The following is a 23,540-nucleotide window of genomic DNA, read 5'->3' as shown; positions in this document are numbered from 1 at the left end:
AGGAAGGAAGCACCAAACAAATAAAGGAAAGGTTTGGGTACGTGGTATTTTCATTCTTATTGGCTTCTGGAAACTTCCTGATTTCATCTAGATCTAGGCCAATACCCACTACCTTTGTAATAGAGAGTTATTCATCTTCAAATTGTTTGCCCTTGTTTTCTTCACCATCCTTTTGTTGATTTCTAGCCTTATGGCATAGTGGTCAGAGAGAGAAGTTCGTAAAATCTCTATGTTTGAATTTATTCAGGTTTGATTTGTGCCCCAGCATGTGGTCTATCTTCAACTATATGCCATGTGGGATTGAAAAAATGTGATTTTGTTTTTTTTGCATTGGAGTGGAAAGCTCTGAAAATATCTATCAGGTCAAGTTGTCCAATTGTGTTGTTTAAACCTTAGCTTCCTCGTTAAGTTCCTTCCCCTGTGATCTGTGTTATTCAGAGAGTGGTGTATTAAAGTCACCTACTATAATTGTTAAGCCTGTGATTTCTTTTTTCATCTTTTGGAGTGTCTGATGTAAGAATTTGTGGGTCTCTAGTTGGGCACACATATATTTATTATGCTCACAGGTTCTTGGTCTACTGTTTCCTTGAGCATTATATAGTGCCCTTCTTTCTCCCTTGTTATGACTTGTACAATGATATCAGAGATTGAGATTGCTACTCCTTCTTCTTTTGCATTGCCATTTGTTTGTTATATTTTTCTCTACCTTTAATTCTCAACCAGTTTTTGTCTGTAACTTGGAATTTGTCTCCTGTAGACAGCAGATTGATTGGTTACGTTTTCTAAGCCAGTCTGCTAACCTCTGTCTTTTAATGCTTGAGTTCAGTGTTATTACATCTATCTATGGACTCTGTGATGTCATCTCATACCTTTTGTGTCGGATGTTTTTCTACTTACCTATCTTATCACTTTGTGGTGTGTGTGTGTGTGTGTGTGTGTGTTTCATTCTTGCCTTCTTTCCAATATTGAGATAATGCTATCTTGGGAACTGTTTTCTCTTTGTTGCCCTCTGGGTGCAGTTGTTCTATGTGATGGTCTTTTTTTGTGTGCTCGGTGAGTGTTGATCTTCTGCCCATACTGGGTTGTCAAGGATATTTTGTAGGGCTGGGTTTCTTTTTACGTGTTCTTTGAGTTTTTGCCTTGCCTAGGAAGACTCTTTCCCATCTATCTTAACATAATTTGGCCAGATATAGTATTCTTGAATTTGCGTTATTTCCTTCAAATTTTGGAATATGTTATTCCATTCGCTCCTCTTCTTCATCATGTCTGCTGATAGGTCTGAACATATTCTTATTTTGGTACCTTTATAAGTGACTGTTTGTTTTTCCCTGGCTGCTCTTGATTTCCTCCTTTTCCTTGTAGTTGGATAATTTAACTATTACATGTCTTGGTGACTTCTTGGGGTACAGTCTAGCTGGTTTTCTTTCGGCCTCCTGAATGGCTGGCTGATTTTCATTTATTAAGCTGGGGATGTTTTCCTTTAAGAATTCCCTTGCTAGTTTCACTGTTGACTTCTTTGTTGTGTCTTTTTCTGGCTGTCCAATTATTCTAATAGTATTCCTCTTCAAGAGAGAGAGAAGAAAGAAAGAAAAAGAAAAGAAGGGAGGGGGAAAAACACAGCTGTGCTTGCTAAAACTGACTGGTGGAAAATTGAAGAAGGAAAAATAAAGAGTAAAGAGATAGCTGATCCCTGATCGCCGGAACATGTGGCCAGTGGAGTTTAAACCCTGCCCCAACATGGCAGGTTGGTGTGCCCTTTTGGTGTAGGGTCCCACCAGTGCTGGGAAGAATTGCCCTAGTTGGCAAGATCACTGTAGAGGCCAAATGGAGGTTTCCTCAGCAGCGTGGAATGCTGTAGTGGACTGTCACAGCTGCCTTGTGTGGTGTGCAGCGCTCCCACAGATGGAAGGCTGGAGTTCCCCCTACTTTTGGGGTGAAGTTGCTCTAGGCAGAGCATAGTGGCCTGGAATCCAGCAGTGGTGAATGAAATCAAAGAGAGGAAAGAAGAGGATAAATAAAGGAAGAAGAAAACAGAAAGAAAAAGAGAAAAACAGAAAACAAAACTAATCCTCCTGAGACTGAATGCAGTGGGAAAGATAGAAGGAACAGAGAATAAAAAATATAGTAAGAAGATAGCTGAGGCCTGATTGCCTGTGAGCCTGTAGGAGTTCCAACCCACCCTCAAGATAGTAGGGTGGTGTGCCCACATTGTGTAAGATCCCACAGATGCTGGGTGGAATTACCCTTGAAGGCATGATCACAGCGGAGTCCAGGCAGCAGTTCCGCCAGCAATGTTGAGCAGTGGTATGCTCAACATACCACTGTCTTGTGCTGTATGCACCACTGCAGCAGAATGTGTGTATTGCGGGGGGGGGGGTCCCTCAGCCATGTACAGGTAGGGGATCCCCCAGACACATGGTGGGCAGGCAGGACCGCCCACCTGCATATAGGATCAATCTTTGTTTGAATTTTGATGAAGTTTAATCTATCCATTTAATTTCTTTTTTGGTGTATACTCTCTGTGTTATATCTAAGAGACCTTGGTGTATCCTAATGTTGAAATATTATCTTCTAGCAGTTTCATACTATGCATATAGTTGTATGATCCATCCTGAACGCATTTGTTCTGCATTACAATAGAAAGAGTGATATGTCGGGCTATTTTTTGGTTTTGCAGAAGAATAGCTACTTATTCTGTACTGTTTATTGATAAGATTTCTCTCTTCTCATCTTATAGCTTTGCACTTGTGTTGAAAAATCAATGAATTGGGTTGAGATTTGCATTTAAATTGTGTGAGGTAATTTTAAAATGGCCTTGTGGTTGTTGTTATATATCATTCTATCAGTTTTGACGCATCGGAATCTTGTGCACAATAGAGAATTGCCATGTTTGAGCCCATCATTGTAGTCTCTGTGGCAATATGTCTAGCCACCGGCCTTCTTCTATTTCATTGACCCTCTACCAAACATAATATTCTTTTCCACACACTGGTCTCTCCTGATAACATGTCCAAAGTACTGAAACAAAGTCTCACGGTTCTCATTTCTCAGGTGTAACCTGCTTCCACGACAGATTTTTGGTTCTTCTAACATGGAATTGCCTTCTCTATGACCTCCTTTGTTCCTTTTACTAACACATGGATTTTTAAAAAGATCTTTGATCTACGTCTCAGGTAGCCTGTGATGTTTCCTCCCTCTAACTAGTTGAAAATAAAATATCTACCAAAAAGTAAAGAAATCAAATATCTCCCAACCCGGTGTGGACTCCTTGAATTGTGTGACTTTTCAGTCTCCTCAAACTTCAATTTCACTCTCCTCATCTCAGAAGGACTGCAGTACTATTCTTGAATTCCTTTTTTAAAAATGTGACTACTACTGCCTGACCTGATAAGATTGTCAAGGAAATATGTAAATTAAAAATAGATATCAATGGCTTTCTAGTAAATGTTCAGAAATTTATTGAGTCCATAGTTGCAATACAAAAATGGATAGAATGCAAAGTCTGATGTTACATTTCTTATCATTTTAATCTAAAATGACCCATCGATTTGAATAATTCTTAATTCTGAATGTCTGTCCCTTTCCATAAGATTAACTCAAGGATAACAAAACTCTAGTATTTCATGAAGATTAATATGTACTAGCTCATATCACATGTCTATATTATCTGTGAACATTTTTGTTTCTCCAAATTAAAAATTAAAACATAGAGCCCATGGTATTTATTCCCTATTACAATAACACAAAAGCAAGCAAGCAAACAAACAAAAAATAAACAACTGCCTTCAAGAAAAAAAGTTTGAGGATGGCAGATTAAGACCTATTGTTCTTGATTCTGTATATGAGAGCTGCACTCCTTCCTCAGCAAAGGCACAGCACCATATGCCTGTTTCCATTTTAATCTTCTTTGCCTACTATAATTTTCCATTGATTTTCACCCCACCTTCTCCAAGAAACATCAAATTCTTTTCAAACAGAAACTAATAATTCCAAACCTGCAGAAAATAAAAACAATTACTTGAACCAAAAGCAGATTATCCCCTAGATCCACCTCAAATATGAAAATATCCTAGATAGAACAAGCAATAGGCATCCTCACATGCACCTCAGGGATCCTGGGTTACACTAGCAATAGGCGCCTTTACATGTTCAATGCATGTGGTCCAAAAACCATCACTGACTTGAACTGTGTACCTTTCATTTCTGTACACACAAATACATATACACCAGCATCCTAGCAAAGCACATGGAGTACCTGGTGCATGGTGCCCATTCCATACATATGGATTACATGAATAAATGAAAACATAAATGGATGACCTCACTGATAAATGTATTTGAAGAGAAAAACCTAACAAGTACAGGAATGTCCAAGAGTTTAGAATTTGTGTTCCCTTAAAATGCAGGCAAAACTTAGATGCATAAATCAGGAGGATTATTGAAAACACTATCTGATTTATTCAACTAGTGAACTTGCAGAAGGAAGAAGAAACTACAGGATATCTGCCGAGGATGACATTTGGTTAACCCCTAAAACCATTCATTTAGATCCAAAATCCATAAGATAAATAATTGAAGAAATTATAATGCTTTCCCTCATTCAGCAAACATAACCTTGAGCATAAATAAATAACCCTTGAAAATAATCATATTCAACATTGTCTATTTTCTACACTGATCCAAGAAACCAGATAATTCATTAATCCTATTCGTGTTTCTTTGGACTGAATCTATGAGCTAAAGAAATTCATTTATAATGTGTAGATTCCAAAGAATTGCCCTTCTCCAAGGCCTCAGTCCCCTGGGTGCCTAGCTGTTTAAGACCTAGGCATTTTACCGGTGCATCTGCCATCAGAAGATCAGGGCTGCCCAGGTAGCTCCAGAGCAGCTGACAGGCAACATTCTGCTTCATCTTTCAAGGTCCATGACCACTGCATTTTCCCTAATCAGATCTGGTAGAATAATGATGTCTGATGCTATTCAAAATGTGGCTTCTTTCGCTCTCCTCTTTTGGTTTTGATTGACTCAGGAGGAAGACGCTTTGGATCATGCCAGAACTCTGCCTATGAAAGTAAGTGCCTCCTTTGTGTTAAAGTTTCGAAGACATCTCTTCTTTCTTAGTAAAGTTATCTGTCAATCCACTCTACAAATATTTCCAAGATGAAAGGAAGATTCAAAAGGCATTATGTACAGAAGAGGGTCATAATATCATGACTCGGTAAAACAAAGGAACAGAGACCATGTCATGGGGGCAGTGACTCATGCAGACATTGCTTTCTGAATGTAGAAGAAAGTAAAGTTGGGGAAGGCTTAAATTTTCATCTTGGAAAATAAAATGAGGACCTAAATAAATGAAATTTTGCTAAAGTACACTTAAGCTAGGAGATAGGATGAAGACCACCTCTATAGGACAGAAATCTACTTTATTAGGAGAAAAACTCTGGGTGATGGATCCAAGGTAGAAGACATAGGAGTAGACAGAAAAGTGAAGCAAAATCTGTCTCACTATCACACAAACTAGTCAGGACATTGATCCATAGCCTGGAGGACTGGGTAGGTGGAAAAGCACACAATGCAAACTGAAACTCTGAAAACAGAATCCAGGTAATTCAGAAGACACATGCTGGACAGGAAAGGTTAGGATATGTGGGACACAGTCTTATTGCCACTGTTATTTTACATATTTTTTCTTAGTTTCCTCATTTATAATATAACAGAGGGATGAACAACATAACAGCTAACACATATTTGGATTATCATTTTGGGTTATTTGTTATTTACAACCCCTTGTACTTTATAATATTATGGTTGCTGTCTCACGGATGAGAAATTAAGGCACAAAAAAGTGATTTCGCCAAGGTCATACAGTAGCCATGATTCCAACCTAATCTGCCTAAAAGATTACATTTTTCCTAGTCTCGCTAAGCTTCCAGCAAATGATCCCAGAAGAAACTGATAGAGAAATAAATGAGAACATCAGTCAAAGTCATTTAGTGCTACTCAGGGATGTCTTTCAGGAGATAAATGTTTAGCTGGGATCCTGTAGGTGATATAAATATTAACAGATAGTAAGGAAGAAGGTATAGCGGACAATGTAAATTTAATGTTATCTGTAGAGACAGAGGGACAGAAATGATTTATGTATTCTGCAAGGGACCAGCCAGATTGCCTGATATAAACCAGGTGGAGGTATAATGAGTACTATATATAATGGTGATTAAGAAAGGACTCCAGAAACTATGTCATGAAAAATAATTGAGGGGTCTGGGAATGTCTGTCATTGAGGACATGAGTATTTTATTCAAGAACCAAAATAAAATTGTCATTTATAAATGTGAGTTAAACTTCTTATGAGCAACTACAGAGGACAGCAGATGACAATGGATACCAATATATCAAGGAGGCATAGTTCAGCTAAGCATGAGTGTATTGTAGACCAGAATTTCTTCCCAAGATAGGGGATAACAACCTCCTGGGAGAGCGGCTTGCACAATCCAGCAAATACATACACTCCATCCTGGATTCTGAGCTATAGTACAAAGTTTTAATTGCCAGGGACACTGAGTAACCTTTTTTCCTGAAAAGTGTGAAGTCAGGCAAATAAGTTTGGAAACCCATCCTCTAGAATAAGCTCTCTAGCAAGAGAACTAGCTTAGTGATTGACTACAGGGTCCTGACCATATTTATTTGAAAAACAAAAACAAACCAAAAAATAACTTTAAAGAGAACTGGGAGTAGATTGGGCTAGAAGATTCCACAACTTCTCTTCAATACGGAGAATGTATGAGGCTTTAAGCCTGGTTTGAAGTTTTTAGTATTATCTGATTGTCAAATCAAATTAAAGCTCTTCCCACAGATAACAGTGAGCGTTTTTCTGAGAAGAGTTGGTAGCAACAGGGATTAGACAGAGATTAGAAAAATGGCGGTGTTGACCCCATCTTCACCTTGTTTGGTGTGTGAACAGAGCTTTTTGGAGTTGCTGGTCCCAAAATTCCATGCATTGGTAGAAAAGGAATTCATAGAAATGGAATCATATGAGCCTATTCCAAAGACTTCATAATCAATCACAGGTAAATAGAATCCGAACACTTTCTAAAGGAAATCACTATTCACACTGTAGCAAGCAGCGTTCACGCCTGAGATCTGAGGGATGCAACGACACTCTGTTTACCTGCTTTTGTTTTCTTTTGTCTGAATCAGATTTTCATATCATGGACTTAAAGATAAGTGATTACTAAGGACTGCCTCTCATGTGGATTCAGGAAATGGCTTATTCCTTTTGAGCCTCAATATTTTCTTCTGTGAAAAGACAGGATTTAATGCAATGTATTCTAAATCAATCTTGAATCACTACACCGTGAACCTTCTTTGCACTTCTGAACCCAGGGATGGAAACAACTTAAAGAGATAAAGATTTTTTAATTGTTTTCTTTGACTTTGGGGATTATTTATGCCACTGTTTTTCATCGTGCTCATGCCCGAAAAGTCCTAAACATCATTCTTAAGTTCTTATCTGACTCATTTTTTTTCAATCAAATATTATCAGCCTTGTACAGAAACACAAATTGAGTTTGTTTAGGGTGACTTCATCTCTATCAAACTCCTTCTTTCAATTTCCGGTTGTCTGAATTTGATTCTCACTGACCCATGAAGAGACAGAACCAAAGCATAATCACCGAGTTCATCCTTATAGGCTTCTCAAACCTGGGGGATGTTCAGATCCTGCTCTTCTTTATCTTCCTGTTGGCCTACGTGACCACTTTGATGGCCAATGCCACCATCATGACAGTCATTCGCTTGGACCGAGCTTTGCACACCCCCATGTACTTCTTCCTCTTTGTCCTCTCCTGCTCTGAAACCTGCTATACTTTAGTCATCGTGCCCAAAATGCTGACCAACCTGCTTTCCACAAATCCAGCAATTTCTTTCTCTGGGTGTGCTGCCCAACTGTATTTTTTTGTGGGCTTGGCTTGTACTAACTGCTTTCTCATTGCTGTGATGGGCTATGATCGATATGTTGCCATCTGCAACCCACTCAACTACACACTCATTGTCAGTAGAACCACCTGCTTGCAGCTGGTTCTAGCCTCCAGCTTCTGCGGTTTCCTGATCTCCGTGGTTGTCAATGTCCTGGTGTTCAGTGTACCCTTCTGTGCCTCCAATCGGGTTAACCACTTTTTCTGTGACATTTCCCCTGTTATCAAACTGGGCTGTACGGACACCAACCTGAAGGAAATGGTCATTTTCTTCCTCAGTATCCTAGTTTTACTGGTTCCCTTTGTGCTTATCTTCATCTCCTATGTCTTCATTGTGTCCACAATCCTCAAGATCTCCTCGGTGGAAGGGCAGAGGAAGGCATTTGCCACCTGTGCTTCCCACCTCACAGTGGTCATTGTCCACTATGGCTGCGCCTCTTTTATCTACTTGAGACCCACATCCCTGTACTCCTCAGACAAGGACCGGCTGGTGGCAGTGACCTACACTGTGATTACCCCCCTCCTCAACCCCCTTGTGTACACACTGAGAAATAAAGAAGTGAAGACGGCTCTGAGGAAGGTCCTGTACAGATACTCATTTTCCAAAACTGTCTGAGTAAGTGAACAACTCAGAAAATTTATATTTATAAAACTGCCCTTTACAGAAATGCAGTTCTATAACCAAATTTGTTCTTTTTTCCAGGTCACTTTGAAAAACAACAAGAATAAGGACTTCAAGGGACTTTGATTCTTTTTATTAAAAAGTCCATCCTAAGGTTTAGTCTCTAGCCAATGTATAAAGCACAAAACAAAACCCACAGCCAGACAGTCAAACCCAACTCATGGCAACCTTATAGGAGGGTGGAGAATTGTTCCTTAGAGTGAACTTTTACGAAAGAAGACAATCTCCCAGCTTCAAACCACCCCCACCGCCCACCGAGTGGCTGGTGGTGAAGCACCAACCTTGTGCTTAGCAGTCCAGACATTAACCCACTGGGCAACCAGGGATCTTTATTTGATGTATAAGTTATATTAATTAGTCTCTGGAAAGTGGACAAGGCTTCTCTCTTTTCATGTACTATGAACACCAGTTTTCGCAGGTCAACGCTGCAAGGATCGTGTTGTCTTTCTGTGAATATCTAGCCTCTTGTTGCCTTTCTACATTGAAGGAAATGATGGAGAATTTGGTTCTAAACCTCTTATTACTTGTATATATATTTTGATGTTTAAAAATAAACATTTGCAATAAATGGATTGTATGTAGATAAAATAAAAATTATTTGATGGGTAAATGAGAAGAATGGAAGTCTGCACTGGTCTAGAGCAGAAGACACAGACGTTAGAGTCACGAAGACCTGAGTTTGAACTGCGATTCAGATGATTTTATACCTAAGTACCTTAGACCAGGTTTGACGAATTTTATTACTAGTTACCAACCATTATAATACTTAAGTTAATCTATGCAAAGCAATAAAGTGTTTGCCTAATAGAAATCATTGAAAAGTATTAGGTCTCCTTCCTATTCCATCATTTCCCTCCTTTTACAAACTAAGATTATACATGATGTCCGAAGACTGAGCTCTGGTCCCTTATCATCCACTGGCTTTAAATCTTGAAACAAGGTACTATAGCGTGCACAAGTGTCTCATTGCCCATGCCTCACTGTCAGAAAGGGCAATGCTTCAGTCATCTTCATAGGCGCAGTCAAAATATATTTGCATGAGTTTACTGTGACATTTATTTAGGATGAATCTCAGGAAAACAACCAAATTTTGCAATACCAATTTCATAAATTTTCAGATTTTCACTTAAGCAACATGCATTTGAAGAGCTCTGGCCTGGGAGTCACATGGCCTGTATTGAAAAGTGGGTTCTCTTACTTGCCACGTGAGCGTGAACAAAGAGACTGTTAATAGGCAATGATGGAAGGAGTGCTTCTCTCAGCGGTTAAAAGAGGAAATGCCTTAGAACCTCTAGCACACAATTTAAAAATAGATGAATTTGACAAATGTTAAGAATTAATATTAGTGTCATTATATAATGGCATTATAGGTTGGGGGAGAGAAAATTAAAATGAGGACCTTAACAAGGAGACAAGAGAAAGGACCACTAGAACTGAAAGAAGAGACAAGCCAGGAGAGGGAACAGAATGGAAGGGTGATAACAGACCCAGCTGTGTTTACTTTATGCCAACAGTCCTTTCAATATCTAGATTTCTGACATTTTCCTATGCTGAACCACGTGGTCTGGTAATAAATGTCCCAAGACTAAGATTCGATGCTAGTTTCTGCCTAACCTGACACCATCAAGTCAGCTCTGAAGAGGTGCTTCATCTTTTCTTGTGATGAGTTTGAATGACTGGCCTCATGGTTTGCAGTCCAGCTTAGCTGACAATACCACCAGGCTTCCTTTGCACATCCTTAGCTTATTATAACACAATGTCTAAAAGACCCTTGGGGAATTTCTTTCATTATATATTGATGAGTGAATAAGAATATGCACATTTACTTTAAAGGTTTCTCCCCCCCTGATTCAGGGGTTTGCAATTTACTTATTGAGAGGAAATTGACATCATTTATATCTGAAAAAAAAAGGTGTGAGAGTTTCTGGGATTCCATCTACTTTAGGAAAGATTACAGTGACAAATGTGAAAAGACGCTTTCTTACTCACTCTCTGTGACCACAGAACTCTCCAAACATCATTTCTGTACCTGCCCAACTCACGTGTGCCCAACCAAACCCCCATCTGTAAAATGTACTCCCTCCAGTTTTCAAGTGATTAGAACACTTCTCTGTCTGCCCCAGATCAGAGGGTGTTCCCAAGCTTGTTTAAGACTCTGAAGCACCAAAGTATTTCCAAATCTTCTCAGAGACTGACACAGACTGACCCTAAACTGACATTTTGGATGTTCATGCTGCTAATAGTAATTCAAAAACTGAAAAGCTGTAGCTGGCTTGGGTTTAGGAAAATGTTTGTTTAACAAACAAATTACAATAAAAGTAGGATTATCCAAAGCCATCTAATTTGTCTGCAGACAGAAAAAAACACAAGGAATTTTTTTCTGGATTTTCATCAGCCCGTTTAATATTGCTCAAGCCTCATTCTATATTCTCAATCCAGAGCATGTGCTGTACTTCTACTAATTGATACAATAAGTAATAACTGTCATCGATTACAACTCAAACACCCTGAAAGTAACTAAGCCCTATAGAAAAAAATATTGCAAACAAAGAGACAGTTACCATTAACGTGATGAATACTCTATAGAGATGCAGGGCCTATTCATTAGTAAGAACATCTAACTCAGTCTTGGAGAAATCATGAACAGCTTCCTAGAGTCCATAACATTTTATTTGAAACAGGGAATTTAAGTAGGAACTAATGAGACAGTGCGTGATAAAGAATGTTTCACCATGTGCACAGGCAAGAAAGAGTGCATAGCTCACTGAGGAAATTGAAATGTTCCATGTGAATGCTATATGAACTTTCAGAGTGACAGACAGACATTGATAAAGATAAGGAAGAAAAAATAAGTCCATCAGAACTTAAGGAGCCCAGATTAACTCCAATGATATGAATAAATGAGGTTTATCTAAGTCATGCAAGAGTGGTTTCATATTTTTCAAACTTGAGATTTATCACATTAATTGCAAAAAGGAAATATAAGTCTATAGCTAGGTAGCTCAATAGCTCCATAGATAGCTAGGTTGCTAGATGAGTGATGGGGACAGTTGGGAGAAGAGAGGGGAGAAGATGGGGAAAGCAACAAAAATAACATTATATATGTAATATGGTTGTCTTGAATAAAAAAGCATTGATAAAATTAAATATACAATATAATTTAAAAGCTTTTATACAACTGGGACTATTATAAAATGTGTTAAATGATTGTTAATCTTAGTGATGACAGTGGAGGAATGTTCCCCTTGAGATCAGGAAGGAAACAATAACACTATCTACACTTTGTTCTATTCAAACTTGTGCTAGAGCTTCTTGTAAATAGAATAAAATAAGGAAAACAAATAAAATAATAACAGTTCAAAGAGAATAAATTAAACTTTGATTACTGACAATATTATCAGGAATAAAGATCACTAAAATCATACAGTTAAAACATAAGCTTTAATAACTAAAATAATCTATAAGATGTCCTGGTATTATGTCAGTAGTGTAAAATAAGTTATATATCTATATATCAGTAGCAAAAAAACAATCTCAACATCTATAAATATGAGCTATGAAAATGCAAAATGCCAGAAGCAACAATATTAATTTAAAAGAAAGCTCTAATTTAAAATGTCCTTTACAGTTTTTCTTTTGTTGTTGTTTTGTTTGGTTTTGTTGTTTTTAATCATTTTATTGGGGGCTCATACTACTCTTCTCACAATCCATACATACATCCATTGTGTCAAGAACATTTGTACATTTGCTGCCATCATCATTCTCAAAACATTTGCTTTCTGCTTGAGCCCTTGGTATCAATCAGCTCCTCATTTTTCCCCTTCCTCCCCACTCCCCCCTTCCTCATGAACTCTTGATATTTTATAAATTATTATCATTTTGTCATACCTTACACTGTCTGAAATCTCCTTTCACCCACTTTTCTGTTGTCGATCCCACAAGGAGGAGGTTATATGTAGATCCTTGTAATCGGTTCCCCCTTTCCACCCCACCCTCCCTCCACCCTCCAAGTATCACCATTCTCAGCACTGGTCTTATAGGAATCATCTATCCTGGATTCCCTATGCTTCCAGCTCCTATCTGTACCAGTGTACATCCTCTGGTCCAGCCAGATTTGTGAGGTAGAATTGGGACCATGATAGTTGATGGGGGTGGGGGTGGGGTGGGGGAAGCATTTAGGAACTAGAAGAAAGTTATATGTTCTATCATTGCTACACTGCACCCTGACTGGCTTGTCTCCTCCCCTGCGACCTTTCTGTAAGGGGATGTCCAGTTGCCTACAGATGGGTCTTGGGTCCCCAATCTGCACTCCCCCTCATTCACAATGATTTGATTTTTTGTTCTTTGATGCCTGATACCTAATCCCTTTGACATCTCGTGATCACAGAGGCTTCTGCTTCTTCCATGTGGGCTTTGTTGTTTCCGAGCTAGATAACCGCTTGTTTACCTTCAAGTCTTTAAGACCCTAGATGCAATATCTTTTGATAACATGGCTCCATCAGCTTTGTTCACCACATTTGCTTATGCACCCACTTTGTCTTCAGTGATCGTGTCAAGGAGGGAGTACTTGAGTGGAGGCCCAATGTTCATATGCTACCTTAATAATAAACCTATAAATGCTTGACATTTAAAACTTTTAATGTTCCAGATTTCTAGGTGTAGATTGCTTTTTCCATAGTAAAATTTTATGACCTTGAGTACATTCCACCTGAATTTAGAAATCAACTCAAGAACAGATTTGTGAATTGCACACTAATGACAGAAGATCAGATGAGCTGTGGGATGATATCAAAAATATCAAGCATCAGTTCAGGCTCATAGAAACCATATGGACAACAGAACAAAACACTGCCCAGCCCTGCACCATCTTCACAGCTGTTACGATGTTTGAGTCCATTGTTGGAGCCACTGTGTCAATCCATCTCTTTGAGAATTTTCCTCTTTTTCACCGGCCCTCTACCAGGCATGATGTCCATGTCTAGGGGGTTGTCATAAGAGGAAGTGTTGCCATCCTTACTGCTAAGAAGCATTCAGCATATACTCCTTTTAAATCAGATTTGTTTGTTCTTCTGGCAGTGCATGGCAGTGTCACCATTCTTCACAAACACCGTAACTCTAATGCATCCCTTCTTTTTCAGTCTTCTTCATTCATGTTCCAGACTTTATGTGCATATAAGGAGATGAAAACACGTGACTTGCATCAAGTATTTTAGTCCCTAAAGTGACAACTTTTCTCTCTTTTTAAAACACTTAAGAAAGTTCTTTGGGCTTACGTTGTCCTAATATAATACAGTGCTTAAGTTCTTGACTTGTGCTTCAACAGGTGTTCATTGTGAATCCAAGTAAATTTAATCCTTGATAATGTCAATCTTTTTGTCATTTATCACTTCCTGTTGGTTCAGTTGTGAACTTTTTGTTTTTCTGTTGATGTTGAGGTGTAATCCATACTGATAGCTGCAAACTTTGATTTTCATCAGTAAGTGTGTTGAGTCACGTTGAGTTTCAGCAAGCAAAGTTGGAGGAGGACTAGTTAACAACCTGTGATATGTTAACGAATATTCCTCCAACTTGATGCTGCATGCTTCTTCATATGGTCAACTTCTTAGAATATTTGCTCAACTTAGTGATTGGAAAATTATGATGAAGGGGCACAACCCTGGAAATGTATACATTTCCTTTTCAAACAACTGCCTCTTGGGATAGGTCCAAATTCCACATGAATGAAGTTAAGTGTCCTAGAGTTTCCCATTCTATAGTATTATCAATAGTTTACTATGATTCACACAGTCTAATGCCATTAAATAAACAATAAAACACAGAAAACCATTTTTCTGGTATTCAAGATCCATCTGAAAGCAGTAATAAGGCCCTGGCTTCATGTACTCTTCTGAATCTGGCTGTAATTCCTGTCAACATATGACGACAACCATTTTAGTGGCATACATTTCCTAGACATATCCAAACACCTCATGGGTCTGGTTTATTGAATTTGTAGCATAGGACAACTTGGTTCATTGACATTTCATAAACTTTAGATTCTACACCCTAGTTTGAGGAATCGCATCTGGGCTTACAAGCCACTATCTAGATCAAAACAATTTTAAAAGAGACCAAATAATTAAGAAAGAATCTTTCCTACAGGACTGCTAACCTACATGAACCGCAGCCTCATCTCCCCTCCAATCAGAAAAGGGGGATCATATATATACCTAGTTGTCACTATTGTTCATTCTGACAAAGGACATGATAGATAGTCCCAGATAAAATGAGGGGTCAGGGGAGGGCAAGGAATATAAAATGTAAATTCTTTACAAAGTCCAGACTTATTGGAGTAGAAGCGAGTAGAAGGATACCCAAGACTATGACCAGGAGAACCTCTTTGCACTTTGAACTGCAGTCACACTCGGAGGTCACGTTTCAAATAAGTAATTGGCTCACAAAATAAACATCCTCCATCATTACTAGCATTTGTATGATGCCAAAGTAATTTTTAGGAAACTAAATGGTCAATATTTATCCTAAAGAAATGATGAGACAATAAATGAGCAAGAGAACTAATTACTAGAACAGAATAACCACAATGGAAATAATTAAAATATAAACACAATTTTAAAAATTAACCAATGTCATTGAAAATATGTGTACACCATTGCCATTGAGTGGATTCTGACTCATAGCAGCACTCTAAGGTAGACTAGCAGTGTCCGATATGATTCCCAAGGTTGTAAATCTTTACAGAAACAGGCTGCCAAAGCTTTCTCCTGCCCTTTCGCTTAGCAGTCAAGCCTTTACCTACTTACCTATCAGGGCTCCCATAAGGACAGAAATTGTTAAATGAGAGCCTAATGTGGAAACTTTAGCCAAAAATACAATAAAATTATAACCTTAAAATTCTAAGAGTCGTGTGTTAATAATGAACATATACAAGCATGCCCTTAGCAGTCTAATTCATTATAGTTCAAGTTAATAAATAATAAAATTGTCTGATACTATAAGGAAAAAGTAAATTGAAATTGATGTGTATATTTAAATATTATACAGATAAATGAAGCTATTACTACACTAACATCATGGATAAATCATATATATATATATATATATATATATACATGTACTTGGAGTGAATGGAGCCATACCAAAAATTTTGTTTACATGGCCCACATGCACCACATTAATCCATCAATAAACCTCAAATATTGGCAAAATCAATGTTTGGCAGTAGAAGTCAGAATATGGTTTCTCAGAGAGAGGCGTGGGCAAAGTTCTACATCCAGATGTGATTGTGAATCCACGGATGCATCACTGTGTTCAGCTGTCACTGTGTTCAGCTGTTATACAAAGTTAGGAAAGCAAGAGCAAATGAAGGTCTCTATGTATACAAGTCACTTTGTATTTTAAACTGTTTCTGGTTTTGTTGTAAGGTATTTCGAGTCAACTTTCAACCTTTATGATCTGCTGTGACCGCGTAGAAGTTCCTGGTGGGGTTTTCTTGGAAGTGATCTTTCTGGATGATTGTTTCGCCTTTCTCCCAAGTAACATCGCTGTGGATTCAAATGGCCAAACTTTTGATTAGCAGACAAGTGCTTGCCTGTTGCATTCTCAATCCCAATGCACAGAATTTGGTTGCTTTTTCAGTGTTTCCTGTCCCTTTAACTGATGAAAGTTCAATGATCACAAAAACAGTATCATCTCCAACCTTCCACCCACAGAATGACCAAGGTGGGGTGGCCACGCAAAATTAATAAGCTTTTAAAATATTTTCTTTGTAACAAGTTCTCTATATTAAATACAATCATCTCTACAATTATTTTTATGGAATGTTTTAGAAACTGGTCACAAGAAGTCTTTATGCACTATGATTTGCCAACCCAAACTCCCATGGTACTGACGGGCTCTAGAATGGGCATTGCCCTGGGAGGAAGTCTGGCCAATCTTACTCCGGAGCAGCAGTCCGCACAACCAGGAATCTGGCAACTGAGACAATATACACGGCATGTCCTTTCCACGCGGGCAGGAGTCCCTGGGGGTGAGCTGTTAGCATACTCTGCTGCTAACCCAAAGGCGCCTCAGGAGACTTGACAATTTACTCCTGAAAAACCATCCAAAGACAATGATATGGCGCCCAGTTGTGCCCTGATATCCAGAGGGTCTCCGCCAACAGCGTTGACTCAATGGCAACTAGTTCACATGAGGGCTGTGAGTGTGAGGTCTGCAGGTGTCGTGTAATTCAACTCAAACTGACATTAACAAAGATCTTTGGGTTCGTGGGAAACTTGGTATTTCAGTGGTCAAAAGCTTGCCTGCTAATTGAGAGGTTTGGCAGTTCAAAGCCACCCAGAGACTCTGTGGAAGAAAGATGTGCTTGTGTAAAGACCCTACTTTGTCAGTAGAGTCACTGTGGGTCAGAAGGTACTCAAGGGTACACAACAAGAACAACAGTAGCTCAGGTGAGCTAAAAATTCCACTGGTAAAACAGTCTCAGGCACAGCTAAGTTCATAGTTCAGAGGCATACACCTGGATACACCTCGTAGCTTGACTCCTTCTGACTTCAGCCCACTTGTAGGTGAAGTACGGTGATCTCTGGCAGCTTCAGGTCACGTACTCAAATTCAGTGGAAGAGAAAACTCACTTCCTCTGATGTGAAAAACAAAAATGTGTTGATCTTGATAGTCTGGACAGATCAAGTGCCCATCGTGAATCAAATACTGTGGCCAAGGAGCTGTTTGGTCTAATACCCTGGTTGATTTAGCTCAATCCCTTTCCCCACCTCTGAAATTTCATAGCAAAAGTTTAGATAAGGTTGGAGGCAAAATAAACCAATATAAAATTGTGGGAACAAATGACAATGAGTGCTAATTATCATTTTTAGTGTCCAATATTCAAATTTAGATATACCAAATTATAGTCTTCCTGCTGGCTACTTCATGGACATCCCTTCTTGCTCTCATAGTTCTTGTGTTTCTTATCCATCGCATATTTTCTGATCTCTTACTAGACACAAGTATTATTAAAGGTTTTCCGTATGTACTACCACTGTGATGGAAAATGATGTTGAAGTCACGTTCATTCCTAACTTAGCCACAGGGAAGTGGAAAACCAAATTTAAAAATGAGAGTAGAAAATGGTACTATTTGCTCAAATGAAGTCTTTCTTTCTATAACCACGTGTTCACTCAACATTCAGCAGACACTTACTGGTGTTTCCTATGCGAGATAATGCATGGTATCAGGATATGGATGATGGAGTGAAGATACAGGGAAAAGGAGAACACAGTAACTACAACAATTACAATGGTGAATTGAGACTCCTTTCAGCTTCTGATCTGGGCCTTCACTCCAAGAAACCCTTGTTGGATCTAATAAATCATTGCTGGGAAGTTAAGAAATTAGTCAAATTTTCTCAAAATCCCTTTACCTGAGAGTATTCTAGCTTTCTGCTCCCCAAGTCCTACTGCCTAGATACAATGGTAAACAATTTGTTATTTTGTGACTCACCTCTATTTTCCACAATCAACCCAGCTTTTAATTAAACCCAGGGAAACATCTCCATAGCAATGACTCTGGTGCCAGGAGACCCACTGAAGAACTGCCCGCTGCCAAGGAATATAAAGAAAGCACCAACCACATTGTGGTCGCCTTTTCCGTGTGTTGCGGTCTCTGGCCAGTGGCACATAATGGCAGGAGGAGATTGGATGCACCTGACTTTGGTTGGGGTCTAAGAACCCAGACTATCATCTCATTTCAACTCCTAAATGTAGATTCATAGCCTGTGCCCCATTTTTGCCTTCGCTCTTTTAAGCACTTCACCTTGGATGCTGTCGTCTACAATCTGCACATCTCAGGTTTCTCTAAAGACAGCAAAAGGCAAAGAAAAAGTCTACCTACGAATCACAGTCATCTATCTCAAAATGGAAACCTACAGCGTTTAGAAACTGAACAAGGAACAGGAAGTGAGCATCTTCTCAGTGGGACCTACGTTTTCACATTTTGGGTAAGAGAGAAAAGAGGTGGGGTCTATGGAGATTCAATGGGAGTAGCATAAATAAGAGAGCCACAATGAGTTCTAAATATAGATACAAAATAGCTAGAGTATCACTTAAGAAATGACTTAAATATTAAGGTGAATTTCTACAAAATTATTCATATGCATTGTACACATGTTCTAAATTAGCAGAATCACTTGCTCCTCCAAAATGTATCCAGGTATTGTCTTGATTATGATTTAATTCAACAGGGACAAGGATTAAATAATAATCTTTTTGAAGAAAGGCTTGCTCTGTGGTATCCAGACCAAGTAACAGCACCTAATATAGGGCAAAGAACTGGAGTTTTCCGCAAATAACTAAAATTCACACATAATCGGGAAACAAGGAGCACTCCCCTCTGGGAATTCAGGAACATGCAAGACAGTGACAAAAGCACACAGACAGTCTTCGGAGAGGGGAACGCTGTTCCCAAAGAGAAAGCAAAGCATCTGTAGTCTGAGCATCTCCAGGATAAATATCTCGGCCTAAAATCTGCTATTTTCTGTTGTTAACACATCCACTCAGTTTCCTTCTATTTTGGGATCATCACAACGCTTTGTGAAACTCAATTTCTTCATCGACCAGATTAGACTACCAGGAGAGAACTTTAAAATCCTTTCTAGCTATAAAAATGAGAAAAGGGGAACTGTAAGGGCTTGCTTGCAGAATATGCCAGCTCTCGTTGTGGTTGCTAGTGTTAAGTGCCGCAGCGACCCTATCAACAGCAAAGTGAAACGCCGCCCGGTCCTGCACCAGCCTCCCAATTGTCCTTCTGTTTGAGCCCACTGTTGCAGCCACTGAGTCAATCTACCTCCTCGGAACATTCCAGAGACAGGATTTAAGATTGTGTTTTTCTAAGTTCAACATTCATTTTATTTACATATCACTCAACTTTACGTGTGTTCATGAAGGTGATGTATGTATAAAATAATCAGTAATTATGAAAACTGTGGATTCCAGACTTAGAAAATTCAAATGAATTGCCAATAATTTTACTCACCTTCCAAGTGATTAAAAAAAAACAAAAAATAACCTTTGTATTGAGCACTGGGCAAAGAACCAGAGAAATACAATGGAGAAATGAAAAGAGATTTAAATTTCATAGAGTCTTATGGAACATTAAGTACAGTTATAAGAACAGATAAACCAAGGACCAGATAACATCCTCACGGAGGCTAGACATTCAATTGTGATTAACTAAACTAATTACACATCTGAATTAAACTAGGAGAAACTAAAAAGTGCCCAGTTGCTTGATATTTGTAGTCAACTCTTCTATACTAGATAATGGAACCCAGGAAAAAGGTATGAAAAAGATGAACCTTCTCTGTATCCTTATAATTACAAGTGCATATCTATCATTTAAAAATAATCTCTTTCTTTGGCTATGTCTCACCCTTGAACTGTTTAGAGTATTTGAATTGGGTCTTATTTACATATAGGTGTATCAAATCCATAGACCAAAGCCTAGTGTTCAATACATTATAATATTCATGATTCTGTGTTTCTTAGCAAAAGTAAGATGCATCACCATTATTTTTGCTAATAGTAATTAGGATCTCTTTAATGGTTATACTTCTACCTGGTGATAAATGCAATATTGTTCTTATAATATTCCTTTTACTTGCTGACATTTCAATATGCTCTAGAGAGCAGCAAAAATGATTAAGAATTGGACATTATCGTCCAAAAAAACAAATTCCCTGCCATTAAGTTGATGCTGCCTCATAGCTAGCCTATCAGAGAGAATATAATTACCCCCGAGTTTCCAAGACTGAGTCTTCATGCGAGGAGGATGTTCTTTCTCTTTGGCTGGTGATTTCCAACAGCTAACCTCGCATTTAGCTGCCTGATTCCTAATCACTATATCACCAGGGCTTCAGAGGAATAATCTGAGTACCAATAATTTCAAATTGCCATTTTAACCTCTCTATTACCATTTTCCTATTGTTAACTGAAACTATTTTTTGGCTTAAGTAGGTAAAACTTTGTTCTATCAAGTACCAAAAGCCTTCAATATTCTTGGCACTTACTACTCACCTATTCTCCAGCCAATAATTTTATAAAACTGAGCATTCTTTTACCCCATGAGCCCCAAGAAGTTGGCGGTGCCATGAATGAGATATATAACAACATGCCAAGCTGTAAACAACAGTTTTAAATAACAGCAGCTTTAATTTTTATATTAAAAGTATTTATTGAGAATCTATAACTACTTAATATGGTTGTAGATGCTAAGAATAGACCAGGCGAAGACATATGCAATTCATATCTTCCCCTCAAGGGTACAAGATCTATTGGTCAAGAGAGCCAATATGAGAGAATTTCAATATGAGAGAATTATAATATAATGTTTCAAATTCCAAAATGAATTAAATACTACATCAAATTGGTGATCAATGTCCTAACTTGGTTCTGAGAAAGAAACAGATAGTTGTATCAGAAGGCACCAAGAATGCTTTCACTGGGACTTCAGAATTAATAGAAAATAAATTCTCATGCACAGGAAATATAGACAAGGGAAGGCACACACAAGGAAGCTTCATGGAAAATGTCATTTTTTTCATTCCATTTCTCATGAGCTTTTTGAGCAGCAGGTATACAAGGTCTGGGTCCAAAAACGAAAGATCTTAAAAACACCATGGCAGAGTTTTGTCTTTCTGTTGTAGGAATGTGTAAAAAAAATTAAGAGAGATTCCATATGATCCAATCTACATTTTAGGAAGCTGGTTTACAGCAGGGACTAGATGGATTGAAGATATGAGAATATGGTTGCAGGCAAAAAGAAAGGGGGGGGCTATAATGTGATTTCAGTAGAGAGTAGAAAAATTTTGGAAGGAAAGAAGAGTCCTAAAGAAAGACTGTATCTCTCCCTGCAGGTGGGAGAATCCTGAGACAAATATTGGAGGGGGGACATATACATTCCATCCTAGATTAGGAGCAAAATAAAACATCAAAGAAAAGAGTCAGCGTAAAGAAGAAGGATTAAAAATGGAGTTAGTGGTTCCCTGCAGCATGAAGGCAAGGAGATTTTGAGAGAGTATGGATACAGACCTTAGAGAAATTAAAACTGAGAGGAGGACTGTAGGTAATGAGAGTGAGAATGAATAGTGACTGACAATCATATATCTATATAATTCTGATGGTTTATTTGGGAACTGTAAATATATATATATAGTAGCCATGGGCTATGATCGCTATATATATATATTTCTTTGGAGAATGTAAAGGCAAAGTGCAAATGGAGAACAAATGGAGTTGCCAGGTACTGTAAGAGAGAGCCGAGCATCCGAGTAGCAACCTCATCAGGGAGCAACTAAAGACGAAAGGATCATTGAATCTCAGAAAGAGTGAGACCTCCTTTTTCGCTATAATGTAAGAATTACTCTGGGTTCTCAAAGACAGAGGTACACTTTACCTGGTTTTCTAAACTAATCTGTGTTTTAGAGAAATAGAAAGGAAGGTGAATGAAGATCTCAAACTCTGAAAAGACAGGGCAATCAATTTCCTGAGGCTCAATTTTTTTCAGAGATTTATCCGGGCACTGTCTCCTCTCTCTCTCCGATGGTACCCTGATGGTGTCCATACTCTCCATGGAGCGGACCAATGAGACGGCCGTGAGAGAGTTTGTCTTCCTGGGCTTCTCATCTCTGGCGGAACTTCAGCGTCTACTTTTCGTTGTCTTCCTGCTCCTCTACCTCTTTACTCTGGGTACCAATGCCACCATCGTTTCCACCATCGTGCTCGACAGGGCCCTCCACAGCCCCATGTACTTCTTCCTCGCTGTCCTCTCCTGCTCTGAGACCAGCTACACGTTCGTCATTGTGCCCAAGATGCTGGTTGACCTGCTTGCCCAGAGGAAGACCATCTCCTTCCTGGGCTGTGCCATCCAGATGTTTTCTTTCCTCTTCCTGGGCTGCTCTCACTCCTTCCTGCTGGCAGCCATGGGCTATGATCGCTATGTGGCCATCTGTAACCCACTGCGCTACACAGTGGTCATGGGGCACAGGGTGTGCGTGGGACTAGTGGGTGTTGCCTGTGCCTGTGGCTTCACTGTGGCCAAAATTATCACAATCTTGGTATTTCACCTGCCTTTCCGTTCCTCCAACCAACTGCATCACTTCTTCTGTGACATCTCCCCGGTTCTCAAGGTGGCATCCTCTCATACCCGCTTCAGTCAGATTGTCATCTTCATGCTCTGTGCATTGGTCTTGGTTGTCCCTCTGTCATTGATCTTAGTGTCCTACATTCACATAATCTCCGCCATACTCCAATTTCCTTCTACACTGGGCAGGTACAAGGCCTTCTCTACGTGTGCATCTCACCTCATTGTTGTCACTTTGCATTACGGATGCGCCTCCTTTATCTACTTAAGACCCAAATCTAACTACTCCTCTAGCCAGGACGCTCTGATATCAGTGTCCTACACTATCTTAACTCCACTGTTCAACCCGATGATTTATAGCTTGAGAAATAAAGAGTTCAAATCAGCACTTCACAGAGTCGTGGGAAGAACGATTCTCCTGCCCCAGCATTAATCTATGTCCTACTTTCCCCACTCCCCAAAGTACAGCAAAGATAAATATGTAAAAATCCACAGACCAGAAATGATCGGGCAAGTGGAAACAGTGTTCAAGCACATTCCATTTCTCCTTCCTCGCCAAGCACAAGATGTAAGAAACACAGCTTCTTGCCAGGACCACGTGGTTTATTGTCATTCAGTTAAAAGAAGAAAACAATGAATGACTATTATAGGAAATCATGTGAGTGTCTACAAAAACCATCCCCCAAACAAGAAATGAGCACTGAAAAATAGTGGAAAACCCTAATACTCAGGTCTAGTGCCCACGGCATCTC

The 23,540-nt window shown here is 39.0% G+C and overlaps 2 protein-coding genes across 2 annotated transcripts; both read left to right on the top strand.

Annotated features, from left to right (window-relative positions):
• Positions 1-7,647: 7,647 nt before the first annotated feature.
• On the top strand, positions 7,648-8,592 carry LOC142437114 (olfactory receptor 10T2-like). Its single transcript, XM_075540405.1, has one exon. The coding sequence runs from the start codon at positions 7,648-7,650 to the stop codon at positions 8,590-8,592; it is 945 nt and encodes a 314-aa protein (XP_075396520.1).
• A 13,684-nt stretch (positions 8,593-22,276) lies between these two features.
• On the top strand, positions 22,277-23,221 carry LOC142437113 (olfactory receptor 10K2). Its single transcript, XM_075540404.1, has one exon. It carries the CDS (start codon positions 22,277-22,279, stop codon positions 23,219-23,221), a length of 945 nt encoding a protein of 314 aa, XP_075396519.1.
• Positions 23,222-23,540: the final 319 nt, after the last annotated feature.

This window comes from Tenrec ecaudatus, chromosome 1, assembly GCF_050624435.1.
Source record: "Tenrec ecaudatus isolate mTenEca1 chromosome 1, mTenEca1.hap1, whole genome shotgun sequence".
NCBI lineage: Eukaryota > Metazoa > Chordata > Mammalia > Afrosoricida > Tenrecidae > Tenrec > Tenrec ecaudatus.
Note: the sequence above shows the minus strand (reverse complement) of the source record. Positions and strands in the feature narration are given on the sequence as shown.